Here is a 15,310-nt window from a genome sequence, read left to right as displayed (position 1 = left end):
GGGAGCGGGGCCCTGGCGGGGGCCAGGCCGCAGGCCGGGGGGAGGCAGGGCCAAGCCTGGCCTCCCGCTCGCGCTGGAGGTACAGTGCCGGGAGAGGCCGCGGGGACGGTGGGGAGAGGTGCGGGCGGGAGCAGGCGTGCGGGAGTTGGCGGTGAGTTTGTCTGGAGTGAGGCGGGTGAGCGGGGGACCGGAGACCGCAGGGCGGGGCAGGCTGCAGAGGCCGAGCACTGGGCAGAGCCGATGAGGCCAGGGCCGGGTCACGCAGGAGCCTCGGCTGCTCCCCGCACGCCCGCGGCCCGCGCGCGCTCTTCGGGCCGAGCGGCCCCGCTCCTGCCCCCGCTCCTCCTCTGCCCTGTGGCGGAGGCTGCCCGCTGCGGGCCGAGGCCGAGTGGTGTGGTGCGGCGCGGCCCCGCAGCCTGCTCGCGGTCAGGAGGGCGCCAGAGTGCAGAAAATGAGAGTTGCACAGGTGCAGGCCCTCGAGGTCCCGCTTCTCAAGCCTTAGGGAGCATTTCTGGCCGCCGTGGAGCCAGGTGTTTAAGGCACTGGGGACCCCGAGGCTGCAGATGGCTGGGCGGGCGCTCAGGCGAGGCCTGCCGGAACCTCAGGAGAGGCGGCTGTCCTTGAACTGTTCCGTTTAAGGGACGGGAGATGAGTGCTGCCCGTCTCCAAAGGGACACTGAGGAATGGCCACGAAGGTCCGACGACAGCAGGAGAGGGTGCCCGCAGGTGGCAGGAAAGGTGGGCTGAGGTTCCTCCTGGAGGAGCCGCACAACGTCGGGTGCACCTGCCATGGGTGCAGGGGCGGGCGCAGGCCCCGTGCTGTGTGGCTCTTCTGTTGAGGTGAGACGAGTGTAGCAGAACGTGCCATTCCGTCATGTTAAGATGCACAGTTTGGTGGCATTAGGGACACTCATGAGATCATGTAACTTCTCAGGGCAAATTGAAGCCATCTGTAAAAAACGTGCCAGGCCCCTTCGCCCGCCCCACATCCCTCCTCCTGTCTGATCTAAGCCCTGTGTGTACGGTGCCCCGCTGATGTCACAGTGTGATGTCCGTGAGGCTCAACCCTCCGTCCCCTGGGGCACTTCGGTTACGCTGCCTTCTGTGAGCGCGGTGCTGCTGTCAGTGCCTGAGTGCCTCACGGAGACCTTTCGCTTCCTCCGGGAGCTTACCCAGAAACAGGATGGGGGGGCCCTACCGTTACGGTTCTGAGGCGCCCACTGCTGTGGCGAAGCGGCCATGGCATTGTACAGTTAGAGACGGCTCACGGGGTTCTGGCTTCACCAGGGGCTTGCCAACGCGTTTCCTGGTGCCCGGGGCTGAACCCGGGCCCTCATCCCCCACCGCTCAGTGCCGGTACCCCAGCCCCTGGCCAGTACTTTTTTTGAGAGCAGGTCTTGTTTTGTCCTCCAGGCCGGGCTCAGCCTTGCTGCCCCCGAGCCGCCTCTGTGCCCGCAGGCCTGGCCACCTGCACTTCATGAGGTGGCGTCATCTTGGTTTTGGTGTGCTTTCCTTTGCTGAGCATCTTTTTCTGTGCTGTTGGCCATTTAGAGCTCTTTCAGAGAAAATGTCAAGTTCTTTGCCCATTTTTGAATCAGGTTTTTTGTTTTGAGTTTGTACTTTGAGTATATTCCTCACTAAACGCCTGACTTGCAAGTACCTCCTCCCACTCCATGAGAAACCTTTCCACTCTTGGCCGTGTCTACCCGGTGAAGATTTCCTATTTTCTTCGAAGTGTCTCCTCGGTTTAGCGCCTGTGTCTGTGTGACCCGCTGTGTGTCCTTACGGGGTGCGGGAAGGGTCGGCCATCATTTGCATGTGCCCCGGCCTGGTTCCTGACACCATTCACTGTCACTTGGCAGAAATTTCAGCAGATTTCAAGGACCCACCGTTACCCGGGAAGGAGAAGCCGCCCTCTGCCGCAGCCTGCGGGTCCCCGCTGGCAGCACAGCCTTCGCCCACTGCCGAGCTCCCCCAGGCTGCGCCACCTCCCCCCGGCTCACCCACGCTCCCGGGGCGCCTGGAGGACTTCCTGGAGAGCAGCACGGGGCTGCCCCTGCTGACTGGTGGCCATGAGGGCCCGGAGTCCCTGTCCCTCATTGATGACCTCCACAGCCAGATGTTGAGCAGTTCTGCCATCCTGGACCACCCCCCGTCCCCCATGGACACCTCGGAATTGCACTTTGCCCCTGAGCCCAGCAGCAGTGTGGGCCTGGACCTGGCCGACGGCCACCTGGACAGCATGGACTGGCTGGAGCTCTCCTCAGGCGGGCCTGTGCTCAGCCTGGCGCCCCTCGGCTCCGCCGCACCCAGCCTCTTCTCCACGGACTTCCTGGACGGCCACGACCTGCAGCTCCACTGGGACTCCTGCTTGTAGCTCTCCGGAGACGGGGCGGGAGGGACGGGAGCCCGCGTGGCTCCGAGCGGCTGTGAGCCTTGACAATCACAGTCCCCCTGGGCTGGGGCCGCTGCTGGCTCCGGCTCGGCGCAGCCAGGGCGGAGCTGCCGCCGAGCAGCAGCTCTGGGCTGTGCCGGAGCTTTGGAGACCTGGCCAGGGCTGTTTCAATTCGACCTCCTTTTGTGAGGTCAGAGGTGCACTGTCGGGCTGTGGCGGGGCCCAGGCTTCCCGCCATTTAGCGTCTCGGTGTAGTGTGAGCCTTTAGAGGTCTGTGGCAACACGTTCCTGTACAGGTGTATATACGTCTATATTATATATCAGCGTACAATATGCATATATTTTGGGGGTGCAGTTCCCCCGTCCTGCTTTCACAGAAGGGCTGGATGCAGGGTCACCTTAAGCTGTGCCATGGGGCCTAGCCGGCTGCGCAGGCCCACCCCTCACGTGTGTTTGACATGCAGACACCCTGTCACCGCCTGTGCTCACTGCCCTGCTGCCTGGCTCCTTAGTGCCACAAGGACAGAGGGGCTTCCTGGCCCGCCCGCCAGGGGCTCCCCAGCTGCCCATCCCATCCCTGCCTCACAGCAGCCAACTCTGCCCTGGGACAGGCCGGGGGGGGGGGGGGTCCCCCTTCCTGCTCCCGGGCCACCGGGCTTACGTGCTGGACTGTTCACGGGGGAGAAGGGATGGAGTCACCAAAACCAGTGCTGGGACAAAGGTGGGAACTGTGTGAACTTTTTAAAATAAAAACACAAACACTGACTTGTCAGCCCATCTTATTCCATCCATGGAAAGCGGGGTGTTGCGGCAGGGGCCCCGGGGCACCCTTGCAGCCAGGGCCCACTTGGTGACCCTACTCCCGCCTTCCCATGGGGCTGGCTTAGGCCACAGGAGCCATGTTGTTCCAGAAAGGCAGCTGCTGCTTGTGGCCCTGGCTGAACAGGGGTCGAGGCGCTGTCACAAAGCATTTATTTACATCCCCTTGACACCCGCTTCCTGAGCAAAGACCGACCAGGGCGGCCCCACCCTCTCCAGGTTTTTGGTTCGTACAAACTGTCGTGGGCAGCTGGCACTCGCTTAAGGACCCAGGGAAGACCAAGCCCTCGCCCTGACCCCATCCTGGGGAGGGGGATGCTGGCCCCAAGCAACAGTCAGCAGTGGGAGCCTGGAGTGGGAAGCCCTGAACCGGCGCCATCCCCGCGCCCCACTGCTTTTGAGGGAGGCGCCACCGGGGGAGGCAGCGGGCTCTGAGGTGTGGGCACAGTGGAGTGGCTGCAGGACCGTCACCCGTCGATGTCCCAGCTGAAGAGGTGGTGCTTCACCAGCATGTCCTGAACGCCCTCCTTCAGGGGCTGCTTCTCTTCCTGCACAAAGGACAGCTGCTCAGGGGTGGAGCCGGCAGTGCCACCTCCTTGGGGCCACGCCACCCTCCTGGGACAAGCACACACCCACCTCTCTCTTGGCAGGGAGCTCCCAGTCCTGGGAGAGGCTGAAGGCGAAGCAGCAGAGGACGCTGTGGGGAGGGAGGGAGGCTTGTCACGGGCTGCCCACCTCCGCCAGCGCCCAGCCCGCGGCCGCACCGAGTCCTCACCGGAGCTCACACTTGATCTGGACCCAGCCGGGGCTACGCAGGAAGGACCAGGGCTGGTACCACTTCTCCACGGTGGCCAGGCTGGAGCAGAGGACCTCCAGCCACAGGTGCAGCACCTGCTCACTGGGGACAAGGCTGGGAGGAGGGCTGCATGCGGTCCCGCCCACACGGCCCCCAGGCCCGCAGCGGCTCTGGCGCCCCCACAGGAGGCGGGGGAACCTGCCCTACACTTACTTGAGGCCCACACAGATCAGTGACCGGAGCTTGACGTCCATCTGCGCGTGGACTGCATCGTGAGTCACGTTCACGGACTGCACGGCCTGGGGAGAGCACGGCTGTCACTTCCGTGCCCCACTGGCCAGGAGAGGTCCCGAGGGGCTGCCGGGGTGACCCTGCTTACCCGGTACAGCAGCTCCTCTGGGGTCAGGACTTTGCCGTCTTCATCGAGCCTGAGGGGACCGAAGCTCAGCGTCACGGTGCCGCGGGCACTGCTCCCACACAGGGGCGCCAGCGGCGGGGCCGTTACCTGTAGGTCTTGCAGAGCACGAGGCGGGAATACACGGAGTTGAAGTCTCTCTCGACCTCCCGGCCTGCGGCCTGCGATGGACAGGAGCCCGTGGGAGTGTGGGGGCGGGGAGCACAGGCACTTGCTCCCCCGCCCCCCGCCAGGGCCCGGGCTGGGAACCCTGAGGGCCACCTTGGTGTCTGCGGAGGCTCACCTCCTCAATAAACAGCCAGGGGTGGCACGCGCCTCCGAGCAGGGACGGCTTCTTCAGTCCATGTTCAAACAGGGCCTTGAGGGCCGGGCACAGGGTCCCTCGCACGAGGTCTGTGACCCCCTCCGTCACAGAGTCGTCGCCCGCAATGGAGTACTGGGGAGGGAGGGGCCTGAGGAGCACCAGTCCCATGCCCACGCCCTGGGTGGGGGAGCCCCACCCTGCCCACCTCTTACCTCTTTGCTCCGTTCATCCAGGACTTCCACGAACTTGGCTGGAAACCAGCCTGTGCGAAGAGCAGGCCATGAGGGGCAGTTACTGGCCCTCCCCACCCTGTCGCCAAGGGCCATGCAGAACCTGGGGCGGCAAGCCTGTCTGGGAGGGAAGCCCACTGTCCCCTCCCCAGGCCAGGGTTGGGGAAGGGCATGGGCTCACCCCGCAGGCCGTTCAGCTCGCCCACCCAGCAGTGCTCGTCCTTCTGAGACACGATCTGCACGGGAGCAGCAGGACGGGGCTCAGGCGCCTGCGCACATCAGGTCCTTCGCACCCGGCCGGCTGAGACCCCGTTTCAGAAGCACAGCCCTTGGCAGGGAAGGGGCCCTCCACACACCGTGATGATGTCGTTCTTGCGGAAGCCCAGCTCGTCGTCATCGTGTCGCTCAAAGTCCAGGAGGGCCTTGGCCCGGCGCCGGTGGCTGCGTGAACAGGCCACGTAGTTCTCATGGTCCCGCTGGTGGCTCTCCATGCTGTAGTCTGGAGTCAGCTCCTGCCAGAGGACAGCAATGATGTGGACAAGCCAGGTGTGGTGGCCTCACGAGGATCACAGGCAGGAGGATCACAAGTTCAAACCCCACCCGGGCAACTTAGCAAGACCCTGTCTCAAAATAAAAATAGTGTCTGGACAGAAAGGACCGCGGCTGGGGAGAAGCCTCCGCCCCAGGAGTGGGCTGGGGAAGCAGAGCCCCCAGGTTAGGCCCAGGGAGCCCCCCACTCACCACGCTACAGTTTTTAGGGTCTGTGCACTGGAAATGGCGTGCCACACGCAGGATGGCTTCTCGGAGGCTGGCCACCAGCTCCGTCTGCTTCACGTTCTTGGCCTTGAGGGCCTCCAGGTCATCCTCCCCTAGGGGGCACAGAAAGCCACCTAACCGGCCTGCCCGCCCCAGGGGAGCAGGCGCAAACCCCCAGCAGCTGCAAGGGCAGCTGCGCCCAGCACTCACCGAACAGCAGAGAGGAGATGGTGGACTTCCTCCGCTGCGTCCTGCGCCGAACCACCTGCAGCAGGGACAGCGGCTCAGCGGGCACTTGCCCGCACCTCCTCAGCGTCCTCCACCCACAGGCTGTGCTGGGCCCTGGGTGTGGAGGAGGTGGGGGTGCACAGCAGGGACGGGTCCAACGTCCCCGCAGCCCTCTCCCTCTCCCCCGAGCACCCACGCTCCATGCACCTGAGAAAGGGTGGTGGTGGCAGCACTGGTCCCCAAAAGCTGGCCCTGGTCTGCAATGAGGTAAGCCAGGTGCTTGCGGCGCTGGGTCTCCACAGCCACGTCCGAGAGGGAGCCGGCCAGCTGCATGGCCGTCCCCAGCAGCAGCTCCGCATCCCTGATCTGCGTCGGGATGTCCGACAGCGTGTTGAAGATGGATGCTGAGTTCTCCGACTGGATCAGCTCCTCCTCCTGGGTGGTGAGGGGTGGGCAGGGTGGGGGGCTCTCACCGTCCTTGGATACTGGTGTCCCCTCCCCCCTCCTTGAGATGCCCAGCCTGCAAGTGTGGCCCACGCGGCGGGGAGCCCATGACACCTTGAGGCGCAGCATGCCCAGCGCCGTCTGGAAGAGTACCCGGGAGCCCTCGTAGAAGAACAGGTCCCAGATGCGCAGCAGCAGCTCGACATGCACGACGCTGGCGAAGGCCGTGAGGAACCAGTGCAGGGTGATCAGGGACAGCTCTGTGGGCAGGCATGGGAGCCGCTGGGGCTGGGGCTGGGGCTGGGGCAGCTGGCCAGAGGCCATGTGCGCAGGAGGGGAGGACACCTCCCCAAGAACAGCGAAATAGGGGAGAGGACAGGAAGGGGTAGAAAGAGGTCAGGGAATCCAGGGAATGGGAGTGACAAGAGGCTACGCACGCCTGTGTCCACACCTGGCCACCACCTCTGCAGGATGTGTCCCGAGGCCTCAGAGCTGCAAAACCAGAGGCAGTGTCCTAGGACCCCGGGTGCAGAGGAGATGCTGCGAGCCTCACCTATGTCGTGCTCCTGCAGCAGCTTGTCCAGGCGAGGCAGGTACTGCACGATGAGCTGGCGCAGGACCCGCTGGTCCGTCTGGACACCCAGCAGCGTGGTGCTGAAGTAGGAGGCAGGAAGCAGGTCCTCAATGATGGCGCACATCATCCAGAAGGCATCTTCCTCCTCCAGGAACAGCAAGAGGCAGGCAGCTACCTGCCCAGGTAGGAGGACAATGGGCTTCTATCCAAGTCTTGGTGAGTAAAGCCAACGCTGGGGGGCGACCAATCAGAAAGAGCCTCTGGGGGACCCTAGAGCGCACTTGGGCTCAGCCTGACAGCAGAAGCAGCTGCCCAGCCCTCATTGGGGACTCCCAAGGTCACCCCACCTCCCATCCTCCGCCCGGGAGGAAGGCGTCACAAGGCACCACGGGCCTGGAGAAGACCCCCGGGTACACCCCAGCGTTCCTGGGGCGGCTCTCACCATGCCCGTGCCCTGGCAGTAGCCAATCTCCGGGTAAAGCCAGGCTAGTGCCCGGAGGATCCTGCGCAGCCGGGGCACCCCGATGCTGTTCACGTTGGCAAAGCAGGCGTTGCTGGGCATGGTGCGGAGCAGGTCCTTCTCAATCTGTTGGGGGGCCATGTCACCCCGCAAGAAGGCCCTGTGAGACTGATGCCCAGAATAAGGGTTCCTTATGCTCCAGGGCAAGGCCCCCCCAGGGTTCCATCAGTCGTGGGACCTTGTGCCTAGCCTACTGCGTGAAGGTCTGGCCCGAGGGCTGGATCTGTACGTAAGGTCCCCACTGCTCCTGATGAGGACCCACCTGTCCTGTGTCTCTCCACACACTGGGCCCTTTGGATGGTTCTCCCTGCGCCCAGGGAAGGACCAGGGGAGCAAGTTTCCCCCACACGGGACGAGGGCTGCCAGGCCCGCCGAAGAGACCAACCAGGGGCCACCTTCCTCCTGTGGGCCACACACGGTCTCTCCGACCAGCACCCTGGCTGCGCTACGTCACCTGCTTGGCAGCGATGGTCTCGTCGTTGGAGCTGTTCTTCACGATCTCGCGGTAGGACAGCTCCGAGCTCCTCTTCTTCTGCAGGGCCCCGGAGAGCCGCATCCACAGCTGAGGAACGGAGCCACACGCGTGCTGTCTTTCCCAAGACCCTGGGCCCGGGCTGGGGCGCTCCGGATGCGGCGGGCCCTGCGGCGTCTCACCTGTGGCCTCATGCTGTGCGGGATGCCGGCCAGCACCAGGGAGCGCAGCTTCTCGGAGCGTGGCAGGGACACCGCAATCTTGTCCCAGGTGAGGTCACCCACGTCGTGGTTGTGCGTGAACTCCAGGTGGGCCTGCCACCGCAGCCTCTGCGGGGGGTCCTCCACCAGGGCCGCGCCTGGCAGTGGGCCAGACCCAGGCTTTGCTGCCACAGGAGAGCGAGGGGAGGACAGCGGACACTACACCCTGTCCCCTCCGCACCCCACAGCCGCCAGGGCTCCTGACGGGGCTCGATGCCGACTCCAGGCCAGAGGCTGCCGCAAAACCCGGCCCACAGGGCCGCTTCCCAGGCGCGCCACCTGCACAGCTCTCCCTTGGTTCTGAAACAGCGCCTCCTCCCCACATCCCACCCTCAACCACTGCCAGCCGCAGGTCCCGCGAGCACAGGCCACGCCACAGCCCCTCCTCTGGGTCAACGCGTGGCCTTCACAGCAGTCGCTGCGGCCCTTCCACAACACTGGATCACGTCACCACTCAGAACCCACTCATGACTCTGCTCTCACACTCAAAAGCCTTCCACCCTCTCCCTCTCCCTCTCCCGCCCTGCCCGGGCTTCACCTCTGCCTCGGTTCTCTCGCTCCCTCCATCCCACAACCTGGGGCTGCATCTGGTCTACTCCAGCATCATCTCCGAGGGCCTGCCATGGCCGCCTTACCTAATCCGACCTCCCACCCCCGCACCGTGCCCAGAACCATCTTCCCAGCCTGTCTGCCCCCGCAACGGGAGCACGTGGGACGCCACTGCGAGCTGAGGCGCTGGGACACAGCCAGGGACGGACCCTAACCCCTGGCTGTCTTCCAGAGATACTCAATGAACTCGAAGACGTGGCTGTCTTGCAACACCCAGTAACCCGTGTGCGCTGAGCCCGCAGAGCCGCCTTCTCACCCATCGCCCTCGGCCCAGCGCTTAGAAACAGCCACCTCGAGGACTTCCCAAGAGAAAGGCACAAATCTTAAGTGTGCATTCTGAGCAGCCTCGGTAAACGAACCAGATGGGAAATCGCTCCACCGTGGGGCGGAGCGCTGTGGACTCTAAGTCCAGGGATCCATCAAGCTGCAGTTCCCACCTTCCTGGGAAGGTCCCTACGTCCCTGCAAGCTCTGCGTCTCACTCCCACCTGCCAGCAGATCAGAAGCACAAGGAAAGCCCATGTTAGAAGAGGAAATGTGAGCACACTGAAGGTGCAGGTGAAGATGACTGCTCCAGCCACAGTGCGCCCGAGGAGAGGGTACCCGGCCCAGGGCCCACGTGCACACGGACACTTCGGGGAGATGCTGGGCTAGAGACCAGGTGCGGCTGGGAGCGAGTGTGGCTCGGGAACCCGCACTAAACGACACAGGAAGTGCTCACAGTGTCACATGCACAGGGTGTCGTCTTAGTTACGGAAAGCACCGCACGCCCGATCTGCACACACAGGGCCCGGAGAGGAATGCACTACTGTGTCAGCAGTAGTTCTAGGGGTTAGTTTTGCTTCTATCTTTATCCTGCTAAAGTCTGTATTTTTCAATTTCTATACAATAAATATTACTGCTTTTATTATGAGGTAAAGATTAATATAATTTAATCTCATAACAATTAGAGGGTGCACGCCTATAATCCCAGCACTCGGGAGGCTCAAGCAGGAGGATTGCTGCAAGTTCGGGGGCAGCCTGGGCTACAAAGTGAATTTAAGGCCAGCCTGAACTGCATAGCAGGACTCTGTCTCAAAAGGACAAAATAAAGGGGGCCAGGAATATAGGTCAGCAGCACAGCACCTGCCTGGCAAGCTCGAGGCCCTGAGTTCGATTCCCAGTACTAAAAAACCAAAAAACGAACAAAAACAATTAGAGGTCACAGACATAGAGGTACACAACTGTAAGCCCAGCACTCTGAGAGGCTGAAGCAGGAAGATCATAAATTTGGGCCCAGCCTGGGCAACCTAGCAAGACTATCTCAAAAAATTTTTAAAAGTTGAGCAGGCTGAGGATGGGGTGTGGCTCAGTGTGAAGGCCCTGGGTTCAACCCCTCATACCACACACAAAAAAGGCCCCACAGAGGTTTCATATACTGTGCTTAGGACGCAGCAAGGCGCCCAGATATGCTTCTGTCCATGGGTGTGGAGCAGTGAGACCCAGCGCTCCAGAGGTCACATGCTGTGCAATTCGAGTCACAAAGCAGGAGTCCTTAAGGACATATGCCAGACCACCACGGGGCTCAACCTTACCTTCCTTGTCCACACGGAACCCAAACTCATCATAGCAGAACTCTGACTGCTCTGCCGACTCTTCCTTCTAGAAACAGGGTTAGGAAGAAAGGCATGTGTGTCCCAGCCTGGGACCACGGTGTCAAAAGACGCCACCCCCATGGCTGACTAAGATCCCATCCAGACCAAAGGCCACCCTTTCATAAAGCCTGCTCTGATCGTCATCCCAGTATAGGGTGAGCAACACCTCTGAACTCTCCTGCCATCTTCCTCTTCTCAGAATTCAAAGGTTGTTAATATCAAGCTAAAAAACATGCTGTGTGCCCTTCTGTGTCCCCACCAATTCTCTTCCTCCCACCGGGTCACTGATGCACAGGCTCACAAAGCTAAGATGCCATTCCTGCTGGCGAACACCGTGCAGGTGGCCACCCACTCCCCGACAACCTGCAGAGGGCCCCTTCTCCCCACAGCACGGGAGCCTGCTGTGCCAGGCTGCGCTGATGCTATACCTGGGTGGACTTGGCCAGGATCTCCTGGGGCCATATGCTTGGAGTCAGCGCTGAGAAGGGGCCACTGACAGAAGGTGTGTGGCCTCCTGCGACCAAAGAGGACCGGGAGAGGAGAACGATCAAGAACAGGCAGACGCAAAATTCAAAGCAGGCACTCCGCCCTCCCGCAGTGGATGCTGAGCGCAGAAGGGTGGAAGAATGGGGTGAAGGAAAATTCCTAGAAAGGAGCACGCTTAGGACCAAAGGGGCGGGGGTGGGTGGGGTGAAGCAGCAGCGTGTTACAAAACAATCAGACTCCATCTCCTTGCCGCCTCCTCTGCTGCCTCGGTAAGAGGCGCGGTGGGCAGTGTGGAGACCCGAGCCAGAGCCTCAGTGCCTGTCCCCGACCTGCAGCCAGCACCCTTTCCCTTTGGTTGCGCTTGTCTGGGAGGCTGTTCACAGAAGCCAGTTCCCCACCCCTGGCTCCTGCTGAGGGCCTAGTCGTGCTTCACCTGACATGGTGCCGAGCAGCCAGCACGTGTTGCAGATCCAGGCTTAGACCTTTACTATCCTGACCTCTGACAGCTGCAAAGGGCCTCAGGCTTCATCTGTGCCAGAAACATCCACCTGTCAGGACAGCAAAGGACAGCATCACTGCACAGCCCTGTCCTGGAGGGCAAGGCCGTCACTCTGCACTGCTGCGCTGGCCCAGCAGTGGAGAGGAAAAACCATGCTCTGCCTTCTTTAAGTTGGACTGTTTTCCTAAGAGGATAAAAGGGACGGGAAGAAGGATCTGAGAGACAACCCTCCACTGAATATTCTGACAGGATGCAATTTGAAGACGCTAGAAAGCCAAGGTTCTCAAAACAGCTTTGTGAGACAAGGCGCACTGGGCTCAGCCCCTGCCCGCTAAGAAGCTGAACCAGACACCGGACTTCCGGGCAGTGTTCCTCAGGGAGAAAAGGAACACAGCCCAGCCACGACCAGCGGCTCGGGAATGGCTTTTCCTGAGCCAGACTCTGAGCAATCACTCAACACAACTCTCCTTCTGGGAAACACCTCCACCCGCCCTCCACATCAGCAGTCTGCTCTAGCACATTCTATTTTCCTTCTACTTCTGTGAGATGGTGTCATGGTTTGTGTCTAGATGTCCCCTCAAAACCTCCTGCAGCCATGGGGTGGGCTTCTAGAGTTCATGATTGATCCATGGTTCTATGCTGGGACTATGGGTGTGAGTGCGACACCCACCCTGGGGCAGGTAGCCTGCATACAATATAAGGGAGTGAAAGAGGCTTGCTCACTGCTGCTGCTGGTTTTTTTTTTTTTTTTTTTTTTTTTTTTTTTTTTTTTTTTTTTTTTGTCTTTTTGAGACAGGGTCTCACTCTGCAGTTCAGGCTGGCCTTGAGCTCACTTTGCAGCCCAGGCTGGTCTCAAACTTGCAATAATCGTCCTGCCTCAGCCTCCCAAGTGCTGGGATTACAGGTGTGTGCCACCAAGCTGGGCTTCGAGCTCCTCCCATTTTGCTCTTGCCGCTTTTGCTGTTTTCCACTGCCATGAACTGTTGCCCTCTGCCATGTGCTACTCTGCCTTGGAGCCAGCCGAGTATGGCCTGAAACCTCCACAAACAGTGAGCTAAATAAAATAAGCCCTTTCTTCCTTAATTTTGGGCATCGAGTATTTTGTCCCAGCAACAAGAGAAAAGTAACCAAGACAGATGGGATCCCACTGAGCTACTCAGGCTCGTCTTGAACTTCTGGGCTCAAGTGATCCTCCTGCCTCAGTCTCCCAAGTGTTCCTGTTACTTTTTTTTTCTTCTTCTTTGAATCTGGGGCCTTTACAGTGAGCTAAATCCCCAGCCTTATTTCTTATTTTAAGACAGGGTACTGCTAAGTTACTAAATTGCCCCAGCTGGGTTTGACTTTGCAATCCTTCTGCCTCAGAATGCTGTGGTTACAGGTGTGCACCACAATGCCCAGTTCTGAGCTAGAGGTTTTAAAAATTACCTGTTGCCATTCAATCGTTAATACATTTTAAAGTTCATATCGCTGTCCTCATACAAGAGAAAATAAGCCTGTAAGAGAGTGTCACGTGGTTCTCAGACTCCCAGACACTGTACTGCCGCAGCACCATGCAGCCTCAGGGGCCACCAGCTGGACAAGGCCGAGAAGGTGATCCAGTGTGGCTATCTCGCCACCTACTGGTTGGGAGCCCTGGGACAGCTTACTGCTGTGAGTGACCACCAGCAGCCTTAGGGTGCACTGCTTTAGTGCTCACCCTCTGCACAGGGATAGAAAGGGAAGAGGTCTCCAGTCCGATCTGGACCCCACTCTCGGCTCTGCCAGCTGCCACTGGTCATAACGTTGGGCAAGCTCACTTCACTTCTTTGAATCTCAGTTTTCTTACCCGTAAGATAAAGTAACACCTATGCCTTACCAAGATTCTGGGGATCAAGTGAGATAATGCAAATAAGGCCTTCAGCTCCACGGCCGGATAACTTCTAGAAAGTTACTGTTTGTTAGTATCTGGGCCTCCACGCCGTGGTGTGCTGAAAGCTACGATGCTGAGCCATAGGAAACTGCTTGTACTCATCTGTGAAAACCTGCATCAGGCTCCACATAACACATCCAAACTGAGGTCACGGGGAAGACTGCATTACCGACGACCCCGAAGGTGAGGGTTTGGCTGCTGCTTCTGGAAGGGCAGAGTAAAAGCATCCAGGGAAGGAGCGTACTTGACATGGAAGCAAGGAGCCACACCTGGCCATGCAGCACGCAAGGGGCCGAGAAGACAACTAACTCTCAACATGCAGCTCCCCTTTCCTGACCCCACAGCCTCCCACGCAGGCACTGCTCAGCAAACCACGGCTGCGCACTCTGGGAGCGAGGCATGGCTCCGAGCGCTGAGACACAACAGTGAAAAGGAGGGCAGGCCGACGTGCTGGACAGAGAACTGGACAGTGAGCAGAAACGCAGAGGGTGGTAACTGCAGTAGTATCAGAGAAACAAAGCAAGAAAAAAGTATGGGAGCCCCAGAACAGAGGGGTTAAATGTATCAGTTACAAGAAGCCCTTCGAGAGGCTGGGGATTTAGCTCAGCGGCACAGCGCCTGCCTGGCAAGTGCAAGGTCATGAGTTCGATTCCTGGTACCAGAAAAAAAAAAAAAAAAGTCCTTTGAGGACAAGGTGACAGCTGAGCAAAGACTAAAGGAAGCAGGGACGGAGTCCACGGCCAGCTGCGGGAGGGCGGGGAAGAGGAACAGCAAGCGCAGAGCCTGTCTGGAGCACGTGGCACTGGACGTGGCAGCAAAATGGCTGGCAGGCTGCCGTGGCCTGGGCAGGCTCTGGGGAGAAGAGTGGAAGAGCAGGAGACGCTACTCTTCCAGTCTGCAAGGTGCAGCTCCACACGTACATAAAACATTTGCTCCCCCACAGGCTGCCCCTAAATCTCCCCACAGGGGCCAGATATGATAGTGCTAGGCTGGGCGGGCAGGTTTTTCCTGCCTCTGGTTGCTATAGAAACCTCGAGAAAGCAGCCAGGAAGTTGGCAGAAACAGTCTAAGCAGTCTGCCACATCACCATAGCTGTTCCTCCTGCTGCTACAGGGGTACTGAGAGGCAGAAACGTTAGAAAACTAGGACTGACGCAGGCACTTTTGAGGTGTTCAGAAGAAATTTTTAAAAATTAAATGGATGCACTTAAAGGTGCCAGTCCTCTCATGCGGTCTCAGTGCATTCCTTCCTATTTGCCAATCCTGCCGTTTCCTGTAAGACAGTTTGCTCACAAGGCAAGGGTTAGATGTCACCCTAAGTTCATGTGTGTGCTTGCAAGTGTACAGGAGGGGGAAAGGTTCTGCTCCTTTCCTGTGGCCTCTTGTGGTCAGGGCGGCTGGACCCTCCATGCCCTTTTTTTTTTCCTGAGATAGGGTCTCGCTAGGTAGCTCAGGCTGGCCTTGAACTTGCAATACTACCTCAGCCTCCCAGTGCTGGGATCAGAAGCAAATGCCACCACCACCCCTGGCTCTCTCCTGCGCTCTCTGAAGGTTTCACGGCACCTGGCAGGAAGCAGAGGCTGTCATAAGCAGCACAAGCACAAACACTTCTATTCTGGCAACCGCTGGGATCCTAAAGCCGCGTCTCTGTGAGTAGATGGGGACACCGAACACTCCAGAGCTGGGAGCTCAGGAAGGCTGGTGTCAGAGACTAGTGTGCTGTTACAGACAGTAAAAATTAAATCACACAATACACCCTTAAATGAAATCTGAGATTTTTTTTTTTAAAGAAAATGGGAAAAGTATGAAAGTTCTTTTTTCAAAGTAAAGGTACAAAAATACTGGTTTCTCTTCCTGGCTTTTCTCCTTGGCCTCTCGTCCTCCCCATACCTATAAACCCCTGTGCCTTGTTTGCACTCTGAGCTCCTCCGGGACAGTCACACCCCTGCAGCCTCCCCAACC

The 15,310-nt window shown here is 59.6% G+C and overlaps 2 protein-coding genes across 9 annotated transcripts in view; one reads left to right on the top strand and one right to left on the bottom strand.

The window, feature by feature from the left end:
• Nucleotides 1–3,160, top strand: part of Mkl1 (megakaryoblastic leukemia (translocation) 1) — a gene marked incomplete in the record, with an annotated part of 172,213 nt that extends 169,053 nt beyond the window's left edge. The window contains 1 exon segment of the mRNA XM_013511484.1: nt 1,863–3,160. Within this exon segment, the coding sequence (XP_013366938.1) occupies nt 1,863–2,377 (515 nt within the window).
• Sgsm3 (small G protein signaling modulator 3) overlaps nt 3,158–15,310 on the bottom strand; it is a 44,893-nt gene continuing 32,740 nt past the window's right edge. For 2 of the 8 annotated variants that reach the window (XM_005379314.2, XM_005379315.2), the window contains exons 3-23: nt 11,375–11,489; nt 10,884–10,969; nt 10,396–10,462; nt 8,136–8,338; nt 7,936–8,043; nt 7,404–7,589; nt 6,941–7,136; nt 6,502–6,647; nt 6,151–6,378; nt 5,926–5,980; nt 5,701–5,849; nt 5,316–5,471; nt 5,141–5,228; nt 4,942–4,991; nt 4,709–4,861; nt 4,516–4,586; nt 4,390–4,438; nt 4,224–4,309; nt 3,990–4,124; nt 3,851–3,911; nt 3,158–3,762 (exon numbers count right to left, since the gene is read on the bottom strand). In XM_005379314.2, the coding sequence (XP_005379371.1) occupies nt 3,682–3,762; nt 3,851–3,911; nt 3,990–4,124; nt 4,224–4,309; nt 4,390–4,438; nt 4,516–4,586; nt 4,709–4,861; nt 4,942–4,991; nt 5,141–5,228; nt 5,316–5,471; nt 5,701–5,849; nt 5,926–5,980; nt 6,151–6,378; nt 6,502–6,647; nt 6,941–7,136; nt 7,404–7,589; nt 7,936–8,043; nt 8,136–8,338; nt 10,396–10,462; nt 10,884–10,969; nt 11,375–11,381 (2,361 nt within the window). In that variant the 5' untranslated portion in view covers nt 11,382–11,489 and the 3' untranslated portion in view covers nt 3,158–3,681. The remainder of the gene's footprint in view (nt 3,763–3,850; nt 3,912–3,989; nt 4,125–4,223; nt 4,310–4,389; nt 4,439–4,515; nt 4,587–4,708; nt 4,862–4,941; nt 4,992–5,140; nt 5,229–5,315; nt 5,472–5,700; nt 5,850–5,925; nt 5,981–6,150; nt 6,379–6,501; nt 6,648–6,940; nt 7,137–7,403; nt 7,590–7,935; nt 8,044–8,135; nt 8,339–10,395; nt 10,463–10,883; nt 10,970–11,374; nt 11,490–15,310) is intronic. The other 6 variants (XM_005379318.2, XM_005379319.2, XM_005379320.2 and 3 more) reach the window with 6 other exon arrangements.

This window comes from Chinchilla lanigera, unplaced genomic scaffold, assembly GCF_000276665.1.
Source record: "Chinchilla lanigera isolate Chin_1 unplaced genomic scaffold, ChiLan1.0 scaffold00012, whole genome shotgun sequence".
NCBI lineage: Eukaryota > Metazoa > Chordata > Mammalia > Rodentia > Chinchillidae > Chinchilla > Chinchilla lanigera.
Note: the sequence above shows the minus strand (reverse complement) of the source record. Positions and strands in the feature narration are given on the sequence as shown.